We start from the raw sequence: 24,500 nt of genomic DNA on the forward strand, positions 1-24,500 counted from the left end.
ACCATCCCAACCGTGAAGCACGGGGGTGGCAGCATCATGTTGTGGGAGTGCTTTGCTGCAGGAGGGACTGGGGCACTTCACAAAATAGATGGCATCATGAGGGAAGAAAATTACGTGGATTTATTGAAGAAACATCTCAAGACATCAGTAAGGAAGTTCAAGCTTGGTCGCAAATGGGTCTTCCAAATGAACAATGACCTCAAGCATACTTCCAAAGTTGTGGCAAAATGGCTTAAGGACAACAAAGTCAAGATATTGGAGTGGCTATCACAAAGCCCTGACCTCAATCCCATTGAGAATTTGTGGGCAGAACTGAAAAAGTGTGTTCCAGCAAGGAGGCCTACAAACCTGACTCAGTTACACCAGCTTTGTCAGGAGGAATGGGTCAAAATTCACCCAACTTATTGTGGGAAGCTTGTGGAAGGCTACCCGAAACGTTTGACCCAAGTTAAACAATTTAAAGGCAATGCTACCAAATATTAATTGAGTGTATGTAACATTCTTACCCACTGAGAATGTGATGAAAGAAATAAAAGGTGAAATAAATCATTCTCTCTACTATTATTCTGACATTTCACATTCTTAAAATAAAGCGGTGATCCTAACTGACCTAAAACAGGGAATTTTTACTAAGATTAAATGTCAGGAATTGTGAAAAACTGAGTTGAAATGTATTTGGCTAAGGTGTATGTATACTTCTGACTTCAACTGTACGACATATCTTTCCATGAAATATACTGTATGTTTGCATTTTCTAACTAGTGTTCATGGGTTGGCAGACAAAGCTTTTTCATCAAAGCAATCACCTTTGCATGTAAAAACACAGAAGCATACTCATTAGGCCTACTCCACTTGTTTAATGACATCACTTTTGTTTTGAGCTGACTTCACCTGGGCTTTGAATGGAGCACATGGCTCACTCCTAGGAGGCAGCCCGGTTCCAAAACAAATGCAATGAACCTTCACACGGCGCAAAACACGCCAACCCGGGCACCCCGGCCAGATTAATCAAATTCCCTCAATGATCACCGTTTTGACGGCTCCAATGCAGTTCCACCTCCGACGCTACCAAAACATCTTCTATGTGGGTGTTTGCTATTGCCGGTTAAAACTTTATCTGAATGAATCTAAATGTCCGAAAGTCTGTATTTTTATATATTTTTTCTGAGAGGATGCTTTACAACAGCAAACACTCAATCAAATACTGATCAATGGGAGATTGAGTTCTGAGAAAAAACGAAGTGTTTCTCACAATAGTTTTTCCCCCTTTAAAGTCTTTGGCCTCTGAATGTTCTTTCCTACATTTTATGTGGAAACCGTGGTGCACCACATCTCATGATCCTGATGAATCGGAGGGATTGCTTTTCAATTACTCTAACCCTCATTAGGTTACAACACGACAGCACTCAGTGCTATTCACAAGCCTTGACACACATTTACAGCAGCCTTAACACCACTGATCTTTAATTAACTCTATTGTGAGTGAGTGAGTGAGTCATTATGTGTGTGTGTCCATGAATATCAATGAGTGTAGTTGGAATAGAATTAAGACAGATGTACAGTAAACCAGACAAACCGGGAACAGAAAGGGCAGGGCAGCAGCAGTCTAGAACATCTATTGAAACAAAGAACTACCTGGTCAGAAAAATATTGTTTGTAGCCTATGGTCAGAAGTGTGGTTCTGTGGTCTTTAGATTGATTAGAGGGGCCGTGCAATTGAGTTGATAGCACAAAATTATAAGAAGAAGCCAGGAAAAATGTCAAACAAAGTGGGCCTCATGAGCATTACGCTTGCGAGAATAGTGAATGATCTAACTTTGCTCCAAATAATTTCAGAAACAGACTATTTTTTCTCCCATTTTCTCTCTCCTGTGTCACACTTCTGAAATAACCTGACCTTTGAACCCAGTCTCCATGACGATTCTTGGTTTCCACACCAACCTGCTTGGCCAGACAAAGGCAGATGCTGCCAGTAAGCACAGTTTGTCACATAACAGATAAACACCTTAGTGTGACTGGATGTAAAAATGAGGACAATCATTTTCTTTGAAAATTGGAAATGGTGAGGGATTAGAGGCTCTGAAAAGAACAAAGATGAAGTCCGTCAAAGCCCCTTTAGGGAGCGTGCTTTCTTCTTCCCCTCGGGGCCCTTTCACCACAAAATGTTTGTCGGTTTGACGCCCATGCTACAAGCATTGTCAGTACAACATAAGAGGTTGAAGTACAACTCATGTAACAGAGGGACAAAGAGTGTCAAAACAAGACATCAGGACATAACATGTGCATATACTGTATCTCCAGTATCTATGCCCAATGAATAGATTATGTTTCAAATCAACAGTCTGGTACTTTTCTGTCTGTCCTTTTCTATGAAAGGTACAGTAAGCCTATTTTATTTGAAATAATATAATAACGAGGCAAGTCTGTTAAGAACAAATTCTTATTTACAGTGACGGCCTAACCCGGCAAACCCTAACTCGGACGACGCAGGGCCAATTGTGCGCCGAACTATGGGACTCACAATCACGACCGGTTGTGATACAGCCTGGAATCACACCAGGGTCTGTAGTGATGCCTCTAGCACTGAGATGCAGTGCCTTAGACCGTTGCGCCGCTCGGGAGCCCTAATCAGTGATTTTAACCAAAATCTCACTATTTCAAATGATCTAGAGGATTGAGGGATGAATAGCAGTAAACAATTTGTGTCCGTGAAACTGAAACTGAAACTGTATCAGCAAAGGACAGCTGTAGACCTACAGTGCCTTCAGAAAGTATTCATACCCCTTAACTTTTTCCAGATTTTGTTGTGTTACAGTCTGAATTCAAAATGGATTAAATTGCAAATTTATCGAAAATGAAATACAGAAATATCTAATTTACACAAGTATTCACACCCCTGAGTCATTACATGTTACAATCACCTTTGGCAGCGATTACAGCTGTGAGTCTTTTTGTGTAAGTATCAAAGAGCTTTGCACACCTGGATTGTACAACATTTGCACATTATTATTTTTTAAATTCTTCAAGGTCCATCAAGTTGGTTATTGATCATCGCTAGACAGCCATTTTCAAGTCTTACCATACATTTTCAAGTGAATTTAAGTCCAAACTGTAACTAGGCCACTTAGGAACATTCAAAGTCATATTGGTAAACAACTCCAGTGTACAGTATATTTTGTGTTTTAGGTTATTGTTCTGCTGAAAGGGAAATTTGGAAAGCAGACAACCAGGTTTTCCTCCAGGATTTTGCCTGTGCTTATCTCTATTTTGTATATATTTATCCTAAAAACCTCCATAGTCCTTGCCAATGAAAGGCATACCCATAACATGATGCAGACACCACCATGCTTGAAAGATGAATATATGAGTGGTACTTAGTGATGTGTTGTGTTGGATTTTCCCCAAACATAAAGCTTTGTATTCAGGACATATAGTATATTTCTTTGCCACATTGTTTTGCAGTTTTACTTTAGTGCCTTACTGCAAACAGGATAGATGTTTAGGAATATTTGTATTCTGTACTGGCTTGCTTCTTTTCACTCTGACATTTAGGTTAGTATAGTGGCTTAACTACAATGTTGTTGATCCATCCTCAGTTTTCTCCTATCATGACCATTAAACTCTGTAACTGTTTTTAAACTCTGTAACTGGCCTCATGGTGAAATCCCTGAGCAGTTTCCTTCCTCTCCGGCAACTCTCCGGCAAATTAATAACTTTACCATGTTCAAAGGGATATTCAATGTCTGCTTTTTTTTACACATCAATGGGTGCCCTTCTTTGCGAGGCATTGGAAAACCCTGGTCTTTGTGGTTGAATCTGTGTTTGAAATTCACTGCTCGACTGAGTGACCTTACAAATAATTGCATGTGTGGGGTACAGAGATTAAGTAGTTATTCAAAAATCATGTTAAACAGTATTACTGCACACAGAGTGAGTCCATGCAACTTATGCTACTTGTTAAGCAAATTTTTATTCCTGAATTTATTTAGGCTTGCCATAACAAAGGGTCTGAAGACTTATTACTTATGACATTTGAGCTTTTTCATTTGTATTAATTTATAAATGTTTCTAAAAACGCATTTCCACTTTGACATTATGGGGTATTGTGTGTAGGCCAGTGACACAAAATGTCAATTTAATCCATTTTAAATTCAGGCTGTAATGCAACAAAATGTGGAAAAAAACAAAGGGTGTGAATACTTTCTGAAGGCACTGTATGTGGTTTGAGAATGTGCAAATAGACATGTACGTGCATAACGTAGCATATACAAGTGAAGGATCTTAATTTGATCACTTTGTTATTGCAGGAAATGCCCTGTACAGCAGGAAAGGCAAACATGTCATGTATTCAAGGTTTAAAAAGGCTTCTAAAATTTCTGTAATTTCCACTTTAAAACGTCAGACTTGATTTGCCGTTTCTAATGTATCAACCCCTACAAAACCAGTACAAAAATAGGAATGAATTATTATCCATAAAATAATTGACATTTCATGTTGCTGCAGGATTATTTTCCTGTTCTCTCTTTATTGTTGAGATGTTTTTACGCTTTAATGTCATCGTGTCAAACTGTTACTCCCAGTTTTACACTTTGAAATGCAAATAGACCGCAGCCTATCAAAGGCAGATTTATTTTTCTGTTGTCAAGGAGAAATGTCAAGCTTCTCATGCAGCTTCAAGAAGTAGAAAGTAAAAGTGGAGACTTCATTTACAGGTGAAAAACATCTGCAGGCTTGGTGGGTGGCAATCACATTAAAAAGACTGCCTTTGTCAGAGCTCCTCTCAATTTAAGGTAAGACATTTATAAACTGTCAAAACCAAAAGAAAGAACGATGTGTGTTCAATTGAACAGGATGTATAGACCAAGTTAAAAGTGTCACAATGATGGGTACAATGAGGAGGTACAGTATGTCACTATACAAACTTTAGCCTCTGAGCCCTAAAACAGCAATTGATTGCTACTAACTGATTGTAACTTTTAGTAGATTCACTTTTAGTAATACACACTTGAAATAGTAAGACATTACCAACTTCATAAGAATGTAATGTTCCTAATTTTTGATGTAATCAGTACAAACATCATGATCATGTTCATACTCTCCATTTTAGTGAGAAGGATGTCCAACCATTCACACGGACAGCACCTCTGTAACCTCAACATGACGGAGGAGGTACGGCTGTTCCAGAGGGTTGTGTACAGCCCTGTGTTTGTTCTGGGTCTGGTCCTGAATCTCTCTGCACTGAGGATGTTCTATCGGAAGAGAGCCAGCTGGACAGACACACACGTCTACATGTTCAACCTGGCCGTGGCCGACTGTGTCCTCATCACCTTCTTGCCCTTCAGGATCTACCACACTTTCTTCACCCTGGACCCTCCAGGCCTCTGTGCTGTTCTTGTTCTGATCCACTTCACCAACATGTACGCTAGCATCTTCACTGTTACAGCTGTAAGTGTCCAGAGATTCATTGCCATTCAGTTTCCCTTCCACTCCAGGAGAAGTGTCTCCAAAAAACAAGTGGCTGTTGTAGTGTGTGTGATGATATGGGTGACTATTGTGGTCCTATGTGTGATATTCAGGGAGCCCAATGGGCCTGAGCACAGACTGGCCTGCTTTGAGAAAGACACCCGTCCCTTTCCACTGGACTTTATTGTGACTCTGGAGATACTGGGATATGTGGTTCCTCTTCTCACAATGCTGCTTTGTTCATGTCAGATGATCTGCACTCTGCTGGCCTACAAGGACACGCACTCATATAAGCACAACAGGAAAAGTATTAGAATAATATCAGCCAATTTGGTTGTCTTTTTCATCTGTTACACTCCTATCCATATTGCATTTTTCATGAAATTCTATGTTGCTTCCGAAGTCCCCCTTGACTGCCAACAGTATAATTTAATGCGTAACTTCTATCATGTCTCAGAAGGGATTGCCACAACAAGCTGCTGTTTAGATGCTATTGGATATTTCTTCTTAGTGAAGGAGTTCCGCAAGGAACTGATTCCAGGGAGGTTAACAAAAGAGAGAACCAAGAAGCCTCTTCAGAGAGAACTGCTCTCTCTAGAACTGTATAGGTAGGAATGGAGAGGAATTTTCAGCTACTCTATATTCTGTTTTGGCCTAGTGAATGCTGTCACTTGAAGTATCATAAAAATATTCGGATGGTTATACGATATATAAATTATATAGATATTTTCCTACTGTCTAGGTGTCTGGTGTCGTCTTTTCTAACAACTGAAAGGAAGCGTAAAATGTGGTTCTTTTCTGGACCTAACTTTTTGGCAAGCTAATGTCTCCCCCATGTGTTCAGGCTGGTCATCACACCCTGCTCGGTTCTTTATGCTAAAATAGAGTACATTTCCATTATTTAACCAGGCAAGTCAGTTAAGAACAGATTCTTATTTACAATGACAGCCTAGAAAGAGTGGGTTAACTGCTTTGTTCAGGGCCAGAACAGATTTTTACCTTAAGGATTTGATCTAGCAACCATTTAGTTACTGTCACAACACTCTAACCACTAGGCTACCTGCCGCCCATCGTTGGATGATAGATATTGACAATGTTTATATTGAATAATCAATATTGACCGTGTTTGTATTGGAAAATTGATATTGAAAAGGCATCTAAAATCAGAATAGAAATGCCCTATTATAGAAATCATATACGGTCAACATTGTAGAGAGTAATATTATATGGATGGTCTCTGTCCCAGGAGACTACTGTGGTAGTTAAATAGAGACCTGATCAATGTCCATACTGATAGTGATTGTATAATTTTACAGTCATTTGCGCCCTCTGTGCTTGAGTGTGTGTGATCTGTATGTCTGTGTGCTGCGTAGGCAGCCCCCGTGTCTGTGTTGGTGCCTGAAAGCAAACAGACAGAGCATTAAATAGAATTACCTTCTCCTTCTCTCTCTCTGAGGTGCCTGATGAATATGTCGGCTAGAGGGCCCTCAAATTACACCCTGTGTCTTATATTATATTCAGGATGTTTACACAATTCAGCCCTGTAATTAATGCCAAAAGACAAGTTGTGGCTGGAATCTGAATACACATAACAGGGCTGTGTCTCACTGTTAGCCTGCAGTGAGCTTAGATGTAAGTCAACCTGACAGTGTCTGCTGGGCTGGCATTGGTCCAATCCATTCATGAATTAGATTCATCACATGAATGTACCCATGGCTCGGCTGATTGATTCTGAAAATGTATGAAAACAGGTGACACCAGCAAGGGATGAGGTGGCTGAGTGAGGGAGGGGTGCGTGGCTCCAGCACCTCACTGCCAGTTATGAGGACCCATCAAGCACTGACAGGCCTCACAACTCCTTTACCTGTCAACAGATGTGTTACTGCCTTATACACAGAGAGAGAGAGAGAGAGAGAGAGAGAGAGAGAGAGAGAGAAAAAAAAACACTATTTGAGTTAATTTATATTGTTCATTTTGATGCTTTTGGATGGTTAATGCTCACAATAGTCAAATGCGGTATTACTCATTATGGCAAAGCGGAGGACCGCACTGGACTGCCATGGCAGAGGGAGAGGCATGGTTTCAGACCTTATTTTACGACTGTCCCAGGCCATTGTTGGAGAAACAGCACTCTCTGTTGGACAGTGGTGGTATTTTCTAACTACACCATGGCTAAACAGAAGTGTACTAATGCATTTGACACTCAATTGATAGCAAAGTACTAAATGTGTATCTTACAAATAAAGTTGAAGCACAGACAAGTAATTAGTTATATACTGCCTATATATATACTGTCATCCCCTTAGGAGGAGAAGAAAAAGTAATTACCAGAGCAAAAACTGTCACAGGTAGATAGATGGTCAATGTCTGAGTGGTTTATTAGAATAAGAAAGTTGACAGAGAGCAAAGTCTCCATGCTAAGTGACAGGCAGCGCTGAGGATGATGTGGAAATGGTGTTCAACTGCTGAAGGGTGTGTGTGTGTCTTGTGCAGTTGCTTGAGGGTGCATGCATGTGTTTGTCTGATGGACATTTGCGGACACAAGCACACACACTTGCATGTACTGTACAAATTCACATGTCTCTACATATGTACACACAGAGGCTGTGTCATGCAGCTACTGCACTTAAATTACATTTAAGCATTGAGATTATGTACACACAGGGACACGTGGTGTTTTTTAATGACAGTGTCCCTGGTCACAGACAGGGACAGACAGCCTCTGGTGAGAGCCACAGGACTGTCACAGTAGCAGGAGACTCGAGTGGGAAAGTTCTCTTTGTGGGAAAGTTCACTTCATCGTGATCGCCAGTCTGTATTGCCAGCTCCTCTCTCTCCTCTCCTCTCTCCTCTCCTCTCCTCTCCCTCCTCTCCTCTCCTCTCCTCTCCTCTCCTCTCCTCTCCTCTCCTCTCCTCTCCTCTTCTCCACCTCTCAGACACGACTCAGGCATCAGAGTGGGAGCAAATACTGAGATGCTGTTCACAGTACAGAATCCTCATTATCCTCATCCTCTTCGTCATACACATCTTCATCATCATCTTCCTCCTAATCATCATCACCATCATCTTCCTCCTAATCAATATCATCATCATCTTCTTCATCATCATCATCATCATCAAACTCACACACCAGAGAGCAAATCAAAATCCAATACAACAAAACCCCAAAAACCCAAACAAATATTACCATAGAGACAAAAAAAATTAAAAATAATGAAAACATGACAAGAATGATCAGTGCGGGCTAAATAGAATGTTCTCTACAACTTTACAAAAATGCAAACGTTTTTGTGCTTATCCTTCGATGTGTTTCGCTGGATGAGTAAAATGTCTGCTGCCTGTGTTAATTCCTCAGCAGACTGGGTTACATGTCTCCTTATTTGGTTTGGCTCTTTCTAGGGTGTCCCATCCCGACATGGCAGTTCCTGGCCGGGGGCCATTAGCTAATCACTGGGTTACCGAGGAAAACGAGCCAACAACAGACAATGGCATGGCCTCAGGCACACACACACAGTCCATGATATTTATACACACAGATCGGGTCATGTGGGAGAGGGGGAGGGAGGGGGCGGCACTGTGTGAGCTACATATCAAACAGAACCAAACAAAAATCTCCCAGCAGAAAGAAATGGCTGCCAAAGAAAACAATTTACTGCATCAGAGGATTGCTAATGTATGAAAAAATGGTTAAAACATTTCAAATCTGATTTTCAAAGAGCAAAGATTTTGGAGCACTTCACAGTAAATTACATAGATTTCTCATTCTGGTGTTGACACATTTAAAAACTGCCTCTGTTTGATTGTAGCAGCTAAACAGCAGAAGGACACAGCATGATTATACATCATGGGGTAGAGAAGAAGAGACTGATTGTGTGTGTGAAACACGTATGTGTGTGTGTGTGTGTGTGTGTGTGTGTGTGTGTGTGTGTGTGTGTGTGTGTGTGTGTGTGTGTGTGTGTCCGTCTGTGTGCAAGCCTGAAGCGCTATAGAAAGGGGAACCCTAGATTCTTTAATATATAGTCATGGGGGACTAAGAGAATCATATTATCATGTGGCTCTTCCAAAGAGCACATCTCTGGGTCTGAGCCACAAGCCTCCCTCCTCCCTGGCCTGGTGATGACAGCGGATCGTAATTAAATTACATCCTGAATTTGGTTAGGGTGCTGTGTGTGTGTGTGTGTGTGTGTGTGCACGTGTGCGAGTGAGTGTGTGTGTGTGTGTGTGTGTATGCAGGGGTGATTTCTGGAGATGAGAGTGGGTGCTCGTCTCCCTCTCGATGTGTCTGTAGTAATCTTCTCAGGGGCTCATCACACCATTAGGGGATGGGATGTACTTTGCCTAATCAAGCATGTTTAGTGAAACAGTGTAAGAGAGGGAGCTGGAGCACGGCTGGCTGGGCAGGCAGAGCAGGACTCAATCACACACTGCACTTAGGGGACGCAACTAGCGGGGTGACAGAGAGGAGAGGGGGCAACAGGGGGTCAAAACTTTGTCAAGGCCCCATATTCTCAACCAACAGTCCTCTCAGGGCTACAATGGAGATGGGAGGAGGAGGAGGGGTTGTCTACTATAGTATGGAATATGTAAAGAATGTCTTCACTGTGCTAATGCTATAACCCCCCCTCTCCCCAGCCCACTACATTACTCATTCATGGCAACACTCGTTACTACTGTAATACAAGTACAGAAACAAACACCCACGCACTCAAGCACACACGCACAGACACACGCACTCAAACACACACACACACACACACACACACACACACACACACACACACACACACACACACACACACACACACACACACACACACACACACACACACACACACACACACACACACACACTCGTTTTCAGTTGTTGAGCTGTTTCCCTGAACCCAGCCATGTGTTGGCATTTCTACCCAGCTAGATCATGTGCTTACACTACATTAATCTCATTTAGTATTCTACCTCAGTGGGTTAGCCCTTCACATTAAGACAAACAAACCCACCGCCCAGCCTGGCTCCTCTCCTCAGCCCACCACACAGCTGGCTCTATACAGGCCAGGTTCCCTCGCCATCTGCTCCCCCTGCAGGTCAGCATAACTCGGTATTTAAGCCCTGTACATATCTACATGTGTGCACTGGTGCTGCTGTGCACTGGTGCTGCTCCACTCTCTGCCAGTCATACAAAGCCCAGCCCCTGCTCCTCCTATGCCCCTCCAGCCTCAGTACATCTCTCTCCAGTTCTACTCCTCTGCTCCTCCCAGCCCACAGACCCACTAATGAAGCCAGTCTATGCGCTCCCATGCATGTTGCCACCCGGCGCCCAGCGCAGGGATGCAGTTTACACGGATTTGTAAATGTTTGGGGATTGATAATGGCGGCTGGGCCAGAGATCTAATGGGAGACGCTGAAAGGCAGGGATATAGTGATCTGCAGTCTGAATGATGCCAGTCTGACAGGCCCAGCCCTATCGACCCATCCGTGGGCCCACCACCCTGCCTGGTCCCAGCCCCAGTCCTATCAACCCATCCGTGGGCCCACCACCCTGCCTGGTCCCAGCCCCAGTCCTATCAACCCATCCGTGGGCCCACCACCCTGCCTGGTCCCAGCCCCAGTCCTATCAACCCATCCGTGGGCCCACCACCCTGCCTGGTCCCAGCCCCAGTCCTATCAACCCATCCGTGGGCCCACCACCCTGCCTGGTCCCAGCCCCAGTCCTATCAACCCATCCGTGGGCCCACCACCCTGCCTGGTCCCAGCCCCAGTCCTATCAACCCATCCGTGGGCCCACCACCCTGCCTGGTCCCAGCCCCAGTCCTATCAACCCATCCGTGGGCCCACCACCCTGCCTGGTCCCAGCCCCAGTCCTATCAACCCATCCGTCGGCCCACCACCCTGCCTGGTCCCAGCCCTATCAACCCATCCGTGCGCCCACCACCCTGCCTGGTCCCAGCCCCAGTCCCAAACGGTGCCCGTGTCTGTGAGGGGGCCGGAGGGACGGGCAGGGGAGTGCTGCTTTCCTCATTGATATTCCGCTGGGCTAAGAAGCTGGGTTTGTCCTGCCTGCCCTGACTCTTAACCGCTATTTGTTGTAGCCATCTCCTCCTGCTCCAGGACACAAAGAGACTCAGTGTCAGGGAGAGGAGCCTGGATGGAACTCCCCAGTGGCAGGGTCCAGGACCCGCTATCTCCCACAGCCATGCTCACATTCCCCTACATGGGCTGTGTGTTCTCCTCTCCACCAGGTCGGGCAGCCTAGGCTTCAGGTCAGGTCACACAGACCCAGGGGGAGGGAGACAGAGAAGGAGAGAGGGAGGGGGAGGGAGTTCTCATACCATTCTCTGCCCTCTTTCCTTGTTCCCTCCACTTTTTATCAAATGAGAAGGTACCATCTTCATATCTCCTCCCTCCTGGTTTTTGACATGTTCAAGTCCAGTGCTGTCGTTGATAGTTCTGAGCTGAAGATTTGGGTGGGGATATAATCATTACACGGTCTGATTTATAAACACTTAATAGAGCTTCAGAAACACTAGAAATGTGTGTTTTTTCCATGATGGTTAACACAATGGGAATAATCATTGACATCATTATCAAGCTGATTCCTATAAGAAGCTCCAGTGTGTTGTATGCTCACATTAAGACAGGAAGCCTCTCCTTTAATGTGTGATTCAGTGTTCTCTGGCATTGCTAATACCTACCAAACTCAAGCTGACGGATAGAGCTGAGTGATAGAGTTGGCCTGAAAACCAAGGACAAACACATGGTTGTCTCCTGGATGCTGGCACAAAAGTAAAGCAGAAATAAAAATGTCACACAACATGAATGACTTGCAGAGCACAAGATAGTAGAAGGAGACCTTTCACAACTGAAGCTGAATGCTAAATTATCAGTGAAGTGGTTGTCCGTTTTTTAAATTCCTTTTTCACAAAATGTTCCTTCCCTTGCACCGCTTACTAGTCCTTGAGATTGGTCTCATTGTGTCCAGCCCCAGCTCCACAGGTTAAACCACTTACGGAGCAGAGGGGTGCACCTCTCAGGGCGAGAGCAGAGCAGTAGCCATGAGGAGAATAACCTCCTCTCTTTAACTCTCTCTCTTTCTTTCTCTCTCTAAGCTGCTGGATTCTGGTGGCCCAGTCTCTTCCGTCAGTCAGTCAGGCAGCCAGGCTACGCGCCAGGGGATGTCAGAACATTGAATGACAGTGAGAGAGAACAGACAGGGCAGGATTTGGGATGGGAGAGTCTGAGGGGTATTCCAGTTGCTGAGGGGAAATGGGTTTCAGAGAGGGGGGTTCATGGCACTCTTCTTCTCACTGGCCACTATGGGTATGCTCGCCCACACTCTTTCCCATCAGGTGATTGAAGTCGGCCAGGCCATGGTGGTTGGCCCGGATCAGCCCCGGGCGCTGGGAGTGGTAGGGCACTCCGTTGTTGCTGTTATAGTTGAGCCCCTCATGGGTCCAGCGGGGGGCGTCCCCAAAGTCCATCTGGTTGCTGGGGGCTGAGACCACCCTCCTGCGGTCTGGGGAGTCCTGCGGTGTGGCTGGATAGTTGTACTCGCCCGCAGAGTTCCTCAGGGTGGTCCTGGGTTGTCCTCCGTGGGGCTCCCTGTGGTTGGCCAGGACCAGGTAACGTGTTCGCTCCGTGTTGGGGGGCCCCACGTTCCCTGGGTCCTCGTGCCTGCCCCCTCTCTCCTGCAGGAACTTGGAGCTCAGGTAGATGACTGAGTTGGCTGGGCAGGGCATGCCCACTGAGTTGAGGAAGGTCTGGCTCTGGTCCCAGTCTCCGTCTGGAAGCCTCATACTGGGTGGAGGCCGTTTCTGCTGCAGGGGAGTCTGTTCTGGAGTAGGTAGGCCTGGGTCTATCTCTCCTTTAGGCCAGCCATTGGGCGTTACGAACGGGTTGTCTGCCTGGGAATGTGACCGGGTCCTCTCGCTGCCACTGGTACGGGTCACACTCATCACCGAGCCACTCCGCCCCTGACCTAGCATGTTCTGCTCTTTGTCCCCTTTACGGCTCCTATTGTTGGCTCCTGCCCCTCGCGTGCGGTGGCGGTGGCGATGACTCATGATCCAGCAGACAGCCAGGCCAGACAGCACCGCCCCTGTGGCGAAGGCTGAGACTGCAGACACGACCAGCAGGTTGACGGATACCAGACCGTCTGGTTCGTCAATGAAAGACTCCTGAAGAAGACCTACAGACAGAGACAGAGACAGAGAGACAGAGAGACAGAGAGACAGAGAGACAGACAGACACAGACAGACAGACAGACAGACAGACAGACAGACAGACAGACAGACAGACAGACAGACAGACAGACAGACAGACAGACAGACAGACAGACAAGGATGTCAGTAAGTAATTGGATACAGTGGATATGTGAGAGTGTTCAGACACTCTTGTAGGACAATGGATGTTGAAAAGAAATATACATTATAAAACAACAATCCATTTCTGTTTTTAGCCTTCATTAGTGTTCTAAAGTCGCTAGACAAAGCATCTCTGCCCTGGCCTTAGTAAACATGTGGGAGTTTACAGCTTGACAAAGTGGCCTATTTATCTGTGCCTCAGTGGGTGGGGAGGAATGCTCTCCTGCAAAGGTATGCTATTGGTGTAACGGCTAATTGTGTTCATTACCTAAAGTGGATGGTTATTTTAATGGCTATAATAACTGTCTTCCTGATTGAGAATATCTCCCAACCCCGAAGCGATGCGGAACATTAATTTTGCAGCGGAAGAATGTCTGTACACTCTGGAATTAATAGTGAATAATTGCTTTAAGTTCCTTACTGTATTTACAAATGAACTTCACAAAGTTATTTCTTCTAACGGTATGAGAAATTATTCACAATGTTTACAATCACTGACAGCACATCTGAAAAAAGGCCTAAGACAATATGTTTCTTTTCCCCCAAAGAACATGAGAGAAGCTCCTCTGGAGAACGGAATATATGAATTATTAAAGCAGTGAAAAACAGGAGAGCACAAAGCTGCTGCCATGGATCAATTAAGAAAATGTCAGGAGAAAACATGTTCTTTGCAGTGCAAGCACCAGGGACAACACCAATAGAAAACAAAGAGCTTACTCCCAGCCAGAGGAAGAAATGTGGGAAAAAAGAGAGAGACAGAGAGAGAAGGGAAGGGAAAAGGCCTACAGCAGACTACTGAGGCTCCAGACAAACACAGTAAATGTTTCTTAAATTACTCCAACAGCAAAGGGATGGTGATGCGTGTGTCTGGGAGAGAAGAGGACCAGATAAATAAAAGCGGGCCCCACAGGAAATAGATAGATGTCATTAATCGGTGTTGAGAGTCACTTATTCACCCGGCCCAGAAAAAAGAGAAAGAACATTCCAAAATGCAAGGAGCAGCGGTCTACTTTAAACTAACAGAACGTTATCGTCGGACTCATTTATTTTAATGGAGACAAATGGCAAGAATTAGGAGCAGGTAGAAGAAACTAGCTAGTAGTTAATGACTGGGTTTTGGGGCTTGGCGAGACAGAGTATTATTCTCCATGCGTTGACACGAGGCAGGGGAATGGCGACGGCCTATATTAAACACCACAACAATAGAAGGGGTCACTCAACAGGCCACAGTGAAAATGATTTAGTACTAATCAAGATGCTATCTTGGTCAATCAATGTCTTTTTCTACTCTAATTAGTGTTTTATCACTTATCCAATAGAGCCTGGAGTTACATGGAGCATGGCTGGGTAGCATAGTTACAGTGAGTGAATTATGTGCTTGTGTGTCTCTTCCATCTTCAACTTTGGACATAGATTGGACACCCAGGGGAGTGTGCTTGGGCCTCTATTGTTCTGTATATATACGACATGAAAGATGCTGGTTCTTGCCGTCTTTTCATTTATGCAAATGACTATACACTTCTGGTGTCTCACAATAGGACAACTATGTTGTAGAGCATACTTAACACAGAGCTTACTAACATTAGCAAATGGCTTGGAGATATTAAGCTATCTCTGCACTTAGGGAAAACTGAAGCAATTATTTTGGGGTCCAGACCTAAAATGTGTAGGTCCTCTGAAATCAGAGTGGAGTTAGGAGGTGAGGTGCTGACTACTAAAACCTCTGTTAGCTACCTGGGATGTATCCTTGATGGAAGTTTGGAAGGTATGAGCATGGCCACTAAAGTGCTAGGGAAGGTTAATGCCAGGACTACGTTTTTGGCTAGAAAGTCCAAGCTGTTTGATAAGGACTCCATGAAAGTGCTAGCCACTGTCCTCATTCAATGCCATTTTGACTACGCTAGTACTTCCTGGTTTTGGAGCTTATCTAAGCTTATGAAGGGGAAGCTCCAGATAGCCCAGAATAAGCTAATCAGGGTAGTATTGAAGATGAGTCCACATACTCACATGGCTGCCTGTTGAAGATAGGGTGTCCCAGATTAGACTGAGTTTGGGTTCCAGGAGTTTTTATGGTTCTGCACCCAGATATTTAAGTGATTACTTTCCCCATGTTTGGGATGCACACAATCACAGCACCAGATGTTGCTAATGTGTTCTTATACATGTTCAGGAGGAATGCTGGGAAAGGAAAGGTACCCTTTTGTATACTGGAGCCTCAGAGTGGAATGAGTTGCCTCTGCCCATGAAATGACGTCATATCTAGGCAGCTTTAAATATAAAGTAAAAAACAGTTTGATGTCCTCTGTGCCCATATGAATGACCCCTATGATGTCACTGCAATGATGAGATAGATGTTCTTCTTCTTTGTTTGTACGTTTTATTATCTCAATGCCACACTGTGTTCAGCCGTGTTGGATCTTGTCTAGCCATCTTGTTTCAAGAGGACCACAAAGGAAAGTCCCAGACTTTGTGTGTTATCCTCCATGATTTAACTCATGTACAGTATGGCTTTTTCAAGTTTTATGTGTGCTTGTTTTTTTTAAATGGTTGAATTAATAAACTAAACTAAAAAACTAAAATCCACAATATAGATAGTATTATTGTAGTATTGTAAATTGTATATTATACATTTGTAATAATAGAGTAATAATGTAACAATGTCTTGTATTATGTACTGTTTTATTTATGATGTAGGCTATTGTTTTGTTGTGATGTAATTGTTTTATTCCTGTTTGGACTCCAGGAAGAGTAGCTGCTGCCTTGGCAACAGCTAATAGGGATCCTAATAAATACTAAATAGTAAATGTGGATGTATGTGTTTTTGGTTTCATATTAACGTGACTGATTTTCCCTCCTATTTCTTTCTTCTCTTTCCTTCCCTCTAACTGTCACATAGGGAGCTCATAGTTCTGCTGGCTAAGCACAGTCCCTACCATTGTGTTTGTGTATTCGGCTAAACACCCATATTCTGTGATATTTATATTGAATCTGGCATTTGCTAATTGGCTCTCTCTCTCTCTCTCTCTCTCTCCTTAGGCAGAGATAAACACATTGTTGGCATCACCACTTGGCCAGCCTAAACATATCCCTGATTCATGCACTATTTATTTTCCCTTTTCGGGACAATTTTCAACTTGGATTCACGGGCAGTATCTATTACATAACTCTGGAAAGTACTGTGCTCCTCAATGTTCAGTGGCAGCCAGGCAGCAGAGGAGACAGTGGAATAAATGTCATTCTCAGGCTATGGTGCTGCTGCTCTCATATTATTTACTGAGGCCTCTAGTTTAGGAATAAAACAATAAGGTAATGAATTGGTTCTTGGGTTTGGTAATTCCTAAAAACCACAAGCCTTGATGGCTCTCTAAACAACGTTGGACCATCATTTCATTCACATCTGGAAATGTTCATACTTGGTGGTCATGAAATTTTGTCAGCCAGTTATTGTCAAGCAAAAGACTGCAAGTCTCACAATAATTGACCATTTATTAACATAAACATGTTTAGCATCTCCACGCCTCCACACATACAAGCCACATATAAGCCGCTGATGCACGCCTTTGGAATTTTAAAAAGTCTAGTAAGTTCATTTAATATACACCAATCCATTATTTATTTTAGGCAGGTCTAAAGAAACATTGTAATATGAAGGAAATGTATTTCAGAAGAACAGAATATGATTTGGCCTTCTGTATGTTATCTGGCTATGCTCCATGCCATAGGCTGTAGGCTTGTTCATTTAGCTGACAGGATATGCTTATAAGTCCCGTGACATTATTTTATATGATTTTATAGTAAGAAGAATATATTTGAACTTAGCTGAATAAAATATAATGGATATTTTTCCCATTCCGGAGTGAGTAAGCATATGAAGTGGCTACTGTATGTTGAGCGCAAAAGTGATAATACTGTATGCTTGATTTAGAGTTATTTGTGAATGATACAAACCTTGGAATGTCTTAGAAATCCAAACATACACTGAGTGTACAAAATATTAGGAACACCTGCTCATTCCATAACATAGACTGAGTGAACAAAATATTAGGAACACCTGCTCATTCCATAACATACACTGAGTGTACAAAATATTAGGAACACCTGCTCATTCCATAACATAGACTGAGTGAACAAAATATTAGGAACACCTGCTCATTCCATAACATACACTGAGTGTACAAAATATTAGGAACACCTGCTCATTCCATAACATACACTGAGTGAACAAAATATTAGGAACACCTGCTCATTCCAGAACATAGACTGACCAGGTGAATCCAGATGAAAGCTATGATCCCTTATTGATGTCACCTGTTAAATCCAATTCAATCAGTGTAGATGAAGGGGAGAAGACAGGTTAAAGAAGGATATTAAAAGCCTTGAGACAATTGAGGCATGGATTGTGTTTGAGTGCCATTCAGAGGGTGAATGGGCAAGACAAAAGAATGACGTGCCTTTGAAAGCGGTATGGTAGTAGGTGCCAGGCGCACTAGTGTGAGTGTGTCAAGAACGTCAATGCTGCTGGGTTTTTCATGTTCAACAGTTTCCGGTGTGTATCAATAATGTTCCAACACCCAAAGGACATCCAGCCAACTTGACACAACTGTGGGAAGCATTGGAGTCCACATGTGCCAGCATTTCTGTGGAATGCTTTCGACACCTTGTAGAGTGTCAAAAGCATGCCCCAACGAAATGATGCTCCTCTGAGGGCAAAAGGCCGTGCAACTCATTATTAGGAAGATGTCCCTAATGTTATGTACACACAGTGTATATGGGCTGCATGATGTGATTATAGGCTATTGATGATTTGAGAAAGTTGCAAAAAAAGCTCACGCTCTGTTCCTTGCCTCAGTCTGCACATGCTGATGTCTCATCAAGTGATAAACTTTATTGCACGTAGAAATGTCTGGGCTTAAAGAAAACACTTATTTCACGCATCAACCACTGTTCGAGGAGCATATACAGCCTCTCGCTGTGCGACAGGGGATATTCCGCCCAATCTCTGTACGCCATGGGCTCTCCAACCCTGGTCCTGCAGCTACCCAGGGCTTAATTTGGGAGCAAGTGAAATCAGTTCGGGAAAATCGAGAGTAAAATGTTTTCGCAACGAAACATATTTCATTGAACTGTTGACAGCACCTCTCTCTGCACGCTGGAGAAAGGAAGGAAGGAGAGAGAAATGGAAACTCCCGATGGTGAGATATTCTGTAGCTAAAGGTAATGTGTCAGCCTATTCATTATGAATGTATAGAATATGCCCTATAACTAGACTATTCAAAATCAAATGGTAATTCACTATTGTAGACTAACTCTGTCAGCCGCCCTGCACAACCAACAGCATGGCCTAGGCCTAGACGTTCTCTCCCAGACTCATGGATAGAAAGTCTGGAGTATAGTAGAAGGAAACCTGTCAATCCAGTATGCATAATAATACAGTCCACACTCGATTACAAGAATTTGTTTAATTTTTGAGTATAGGCTAGACCAATTATGTATCAAAGACATCTTTAAACAGTTTAATAAATGTTTTTCTACTGTGCGTAATATGCAGTAGGTTATAATAGGTTATAGGTTCTATAATAGTAGGTTATAGGTTCTAATCTAATAATAATAATTTAAAAAATATATATATATATCGGTCTATGCATATGTATAAGCCCTAATATGTGTATTTCTTTGGGTTCAGGCTTTGAAACAACATCCACAACAACCATGTTTTCCACTCAGTTTCAACCTGTTGTTGAACTTCTTCAAATTGATCATCACAGCAAGCTTAGTTTTAAAATGATGATACTGTGTTGAAGATAAGTGTTTGATGTGATTTTGAATTGCATTTTCATTGATATCAGAGTGGTTAGAGGGACAATAAAGCCCTGAGTACCAGGCCATAAGGACATGATGGAGGGACAATAGAGCCCTGAGTACCAGGCCATTAGGACCTGATGGAGAGACAACAGAGCCCTGAGTACCAGGCCATTAGGACCTGATGGAGGGACAATAGAGCCCTGAGTACCAGGCCATTAGGACCCGATAGAGTGATATTAGAGCCCTAAGTACCAGGCCATAAGGACCTGATGGAGGGACAATAGAGCCCTGAGTACCAGGCCATTAGGACCTGATGGAGGGACAATAGAGCCCTGAGTACCAGGCCATTAGGACCTGATGGAGGGACAATAGAGCCCTGAGTACCAGGCCATTAGGACCTGATGGAGGGACAATAGAGCCCTGAGTACCAGGTCATTATGGCCTGATGGAGGGACAGTAGAGCCTTGAGTACCAGACAGTTAGGACCTGATGGAGGGACAGTAGAGCCCTGAGTACCAGACCATTAGTGACCTGACGGTTGTTAGCAAGTTGGGTCCTACCAATGCATGTCCGGAGTTCACTATGGCGCTTCACATTAAATTGTGTACGGTGCAATAATATGCTGTGGTCTCGGTGTGAGGGAGTGGTCCCGATGAGTGTCTGTGTTTCCATGGCTCAGCTGGAGAATGTTGCAATGAGGGTTGCCCTTTCCTGGTAATGAGAATGAACCACCATTGAAATGCATCTTCCATATCTGGAGCAGCACGTTCTCCTCCCCTTCAGCCCCAATGTGTCTCTCTCTTTCTCCTCACAGAGAGACGATGCACATCGCAGTCTGAAAGGCCATTAGTGAGTGTCGCTTTTGGGGCCACTCTGCTTTGTGGCCGTGGCTGGGGGAGACAAAGCAGCTGGAGCAGGGAGGGGTGAGGAGGGAAGAGAGGGGAGGGGGGCAGGTCTCTCTCTGCCCCACCAGGCTGACAGCAACCCTCTCCTCGCCGACTCACTTATTAAACCTTAATGGAAGCCGCCCTGACTGTCAGCCTGACGAACGCTGAGCACGTCTTGGGCTTCCAGCTCCAATTACAGGAGAACAAGCGCGGAGGCAGGAGAAGCCTAGTTAGAGCTGGAGGTAGGGAGAAATGGGCCAAGCGGAGGGAAATTGAGCTACGGAGGCCGACTAACTAACTGCCATCTATTTGTTTTTGTTTTTTTCTGTGTATTCACCAAGCTACAGGGCTCACATTCTTTCATTTCTATGTTGCCGTTAATCTTCCCCATATCTCTCCATTCATCTGCAGCCCCGTATTCTATTCCCTCGCTTCCCTGATCTGCTCTTCCTCTCTCCTCCTCCATTCCAGTGGCATGTCCGTTAATCTTCCCCTGTCTCTCTCTGCATCTCCAGAGATATCCCTCTGATTCCTTCCCTTCATTCCTCCACCTTCCATCTCCTCTCTCGCTCCCTCCTGCCCTCTCTCCCTCTCTTCCCCCCATGGACCCTGGCTCGGAGTAGGCCGGCATAATGAAAAGCCACAATAGTTAAGATTCTCTTCATTAAAACACTGGCAGTGTATGGATTTGCTATGCCCGTGCTCACAAATTGGCAGGCCTTTCAGCGGTGGAGTTATTGATTTTCAAACCCAACGCGGTGTCAGTGACGGCGGGTATGTGGTGACTGGAAACATGCAGTTATTAATGGGATGCTGGCTGCTGCAGTAGGGGATAGAACAGGCTGGGGATATGGAACTACTGTTCCGGAGACTGGGTTGGCTCACACATGAAACACATCCTGCCTTCAAACTACAGTACAAAGCAGCAACACTCCTGATGGACATGCACATGACATAAATGCATCTTAGGTTGAAAGCGACTGACATTATTGGTGTTATAGAATGATCTGAGGGACTTTGACCTAGGGACCCACTGTTTCTCTGCATGTCAATGTACTTGTACGTATAATATGCATGCACATCTTATTTTATGTGTGTACTGTATACACTCAGTGGACAGCTTATTAGGTATACCACCCATTCACGAAAATGGTTCGCCCCTACAGAGAGTGGGTCACGTGGCCGTGGCTTGCTATATAAAGCAGGCAGACAGGCATTGAAGCATTCAGTTACTATTCAATTGAACATTAGAATGGGTAAAACGGTTTGAATATCTCAGAAACGGCCGGCCTCCTGGGCTTATCACACAAGACAGTGTCCAGGGGTTACCGAGAATGGTGCGACAAACAAAAAACATCCAGTCAGCGGCAGTCCTGTGGGCAAAAACAGCTGGCAAGAATCTTGCAAGCTAACAGGCGGGCCACAAACAGGCAAATAACGGCACATTACAACAGTGGTGTGCAGAACGACATATCAAAACTCACAACTCGTCAGACCTTGTCACAGATGGGCAGCAGACGACCACAATGGGTTCCACTCCTATCAGCTAAAAACAAGAAGAAGAGGCTCCAGTGGACAAGCGATCACCAACACAGGACATCTGAGGAGTGGAAAAGCATCACCTGGTCGGACAAATCCCAGTTCCTGTTGAGACAGGATTTTGCATAAGCTGCGTGAGTCCATCCTGCCTGGTGTCAACGGTAATAACTGGTGGCATGTCACGACTTCCACCGAAGGTGGCTCCTCTCCCTGTTCTGCGGTCGTCGTCGCCTGGTCTACTAGCTCTCACCGAAGGTGGCTCCTCTCCCTGTTCGCCAGTGCTCGGCGGTCGTCGTCGCCTGGTCTACTAGCTCCCCCCGAAGGTGGCTCCTCTTCCTGTTCGCCGGTGCTCAGCAGTCGTCGTCGCCTGGTCTACTAGCTCCCACCGAAGGTGGCTCCTCTCCCTGTTCGGCGGTGCTCGGCGGTCGTCGTCGCCTGGTCTACTAGCTCCCACCGAAGGTGGCTCCTCTTCCTGTTCGCCGGTGCTCGGCAGTCGTCGTCGCCTGGTCTACTAGCTCCCACCGAAGGTGGCTCCTCTTCCTGTTCGGCGGTGCTCGGCGGTCGTCGTCGCCTGGTCTACTAGCTCCCACCGAAGGTGGCTCCTCTTCCTGTTCGGCGGTGCTCGGCGGTCATCGTCGCCGGCCTACTAGCTGCCATCGATCTATTTTTCCTTTTCGTTTGTGTCTGTCTGTTTTGGTTTACACCTGTGTCCTATTAGTTCATTTTCGGTGGGTTTATTAACCTCCGCTGCCTGCTAGTCTTTGTGTGGGATTATTTTGCTGTGTTTGCTTTGTTAGGGGTGCGTGTTTGCGCCACAGGCTTTTTGTATCTCACAGTCGTTGTACCGTTGGTACTGTATTAGGAGTAGAGGTTTCTCCTCCATGTGCTTCGTGATTTTCCCTATGTGTGGCGACTTCGTTGGGGTGTGTTTCCCCACCTGTTGTTGTTTTGGGACTTTATAATAAACGACTGTGCCACTGGAAATTCCTTGCTCTCCTGCTCCTGACTCCTGCACCTACCTCTTCTTAGGAGGCACCAAACATGGCAGGGTTGTAATGGTGTGACTAGTGTATTCCTGGCACATATTAAGTCCCTTGATACCAATTGAGCAACGTTTCCATGCCCCAAATAATTCAGGCTGTTCTGGAGGCAAAGGGGTGTCCGACAGGGATTTAGATGGGTATACCTAATAAACTGGACACTGAGTATATACACAATTTTTTTAGCAAAGGGAACACTTAAACAACACAATGTAACTCCAAGTCAATCACACTTCTGTGAAATCAAACTGTCCACTTAGGAAGCAACACTGATTGACAATAAATTTCACATGCTGTTGTGCAAATGGAATAGACAACAGGTTGAAATTATAGGCAATTAGCAAGACAACCCCAATAAAGGAGTGGTTCTGCAGGTGGTGACCACAGACCACTTCTCAGTTCCTATGCCTCCTGGCTGATGTTTTGGTCACTTTTGAATGCTGGTGGTGCTTTCACTCTAGTGGTAGCATGAGACGGAGTCTACAACCCACACAAGTGGCTCAGGTAGTGCAGCTCATCCAGGATGGCACATCGATGCGAGCTGTGGCAAGAAGGTTTGCTGTGTCTGTCAGCGTAGTGTCCAGAGCATGGAGGCACTACCAGGAGACAGGCCAGTATATCAGGAGACGTGGAGGAGGCCGTAGGACGACAACAACCCAGCAGCAGGACCGCTACCTCTGCCTTTGTGCAAGGAGGAGCAGGAGGAGCACTGCCAGAGCCCTGCAAAATGACCTCCAGCAGGCCACAAATGTGCATGTGTCAGCTCAAACGATCAGAAACAGACTCCATGAGGGTGGTATGAGGGCCCGACGTCCACAGGTGGGGGTTGTGCTTACAGCCCAACACCGTGCAGGACGTTTGGCATTTGCCAGAGAACACCAAGATTGGCAAATTCGCCACTGGCGCCCTGTGCTCTTCACAGATGAAAGCAGGTTCACACTGAGCACATGTGACAGACGTGACAGAGTCTGGAGACACCATGGAGAACGTTCTGCTGCCTGCAACATCCTCCAGCATGACCGGTTTGGCGGTGGGTCAGTCATGGTGTGGGGTGGCATTTCTTTGGGGGGCCGCACAGCCCTCCATGTGCTCGCCAGAGGTAGCCTGACTGCCATTAGGTACCCGAGATGAGATCCTCAGACCCCTTGTGAGACCATATGCTGGTGCGGTTGGCCCTGGGTTCCTCCTAATGCAAGACAATGCTAGACCTCATGTGGCTGGAGTGTGTCAGCAGTTCCTGCAAGAGGAAGGCATTGATGCTATGGACTGGCCCGCCCGTTCCCCAGACCTGAATCCAATTGAGCACATCTGGGACATCATGTCTCGCTCCATCCACCAACGCCAAGTTGCACCACAGACTGTCCAGGAGTTGGCGGATGCTTTAGTCCAGGTCTGAGAGGAGATCCCTCAGG

The 24,500-nt window shown here is 45.0% G+C and overlaps 2 protein-coding genes across 6 annotated transcripts in view; one reads left to right on the forward strand and one right to left on the reverse strand.

Moving 5' to 3' along the window:
- Positions 1-4,286: 4,286 nt before the first annotated feature.
- LOC112221230 (G-protein coupled receptor 55-like) lies at positions 4,287-6,198 on the forward strand. Its single transcript, XM_024383683.2, has 2 exons — positions 4,287-4,790; positions 5,108-6,198. Exon 2 carries the CDS (start codon positions 5,116-5,118, stop codon positions 6,073-6,075), a length of 960 nt encoding a protein of 319 aa, XP_024239451.1. The 5' UTR covers positions 4,287-4,790; positions 5,108-5,115; the 3' UTR covers positions 6,076-6,198.
- A 1,625-nt stretch (positions 6,199-7,823) lies between these two features.
- The window catches only part of LOC112261507 (semaphorin-6B-like), a 131,119-nt gene continuing 114,442 nt past the window's right edge, over positions 7,824-24,500 (reverse strand). For all 5 annotated transcript variants that reach the window (XM_042308196.1, XM_042308174.1, XM_042308219.1 and 2 more), the window contains one exon: positions 7,824-13,645. In XM_042308196.1, the coding sequence (XP_042164130.1) occupies positions 12,762-13,645 (884 nt within the window). In that variant the 3' untranslated portion in view covers positions 7,824-12,761. The remainder of the gene's footprint in view (positions 13,646-24,500) is intronic.

Source organism: Oncorhynchus tshawytscha, linkage group LG01, assembly GCF_018296145.1.
Source record: "Oncorhynchus tshawytscha isolate Ot180627B linkage group LG01, Otsh_v2.0, whole genome shotgun sequence".
NCBI lineage: Eukaryota > Metazoa > Chordata > Actinopteri > Salmoniformes > Salmonidae > Oncorhynchus > Oncorhynchus tshawytscha.

What these genes read in the sequence shown, in the direction of transcription:
- LOC112221230 (XM_024383683.2), top strand. Translation starts at nt 5,116, where the DNA reads ATGTCCAACCATTCACACGGACAGCACCTCTGTAACCTCAACATGACG.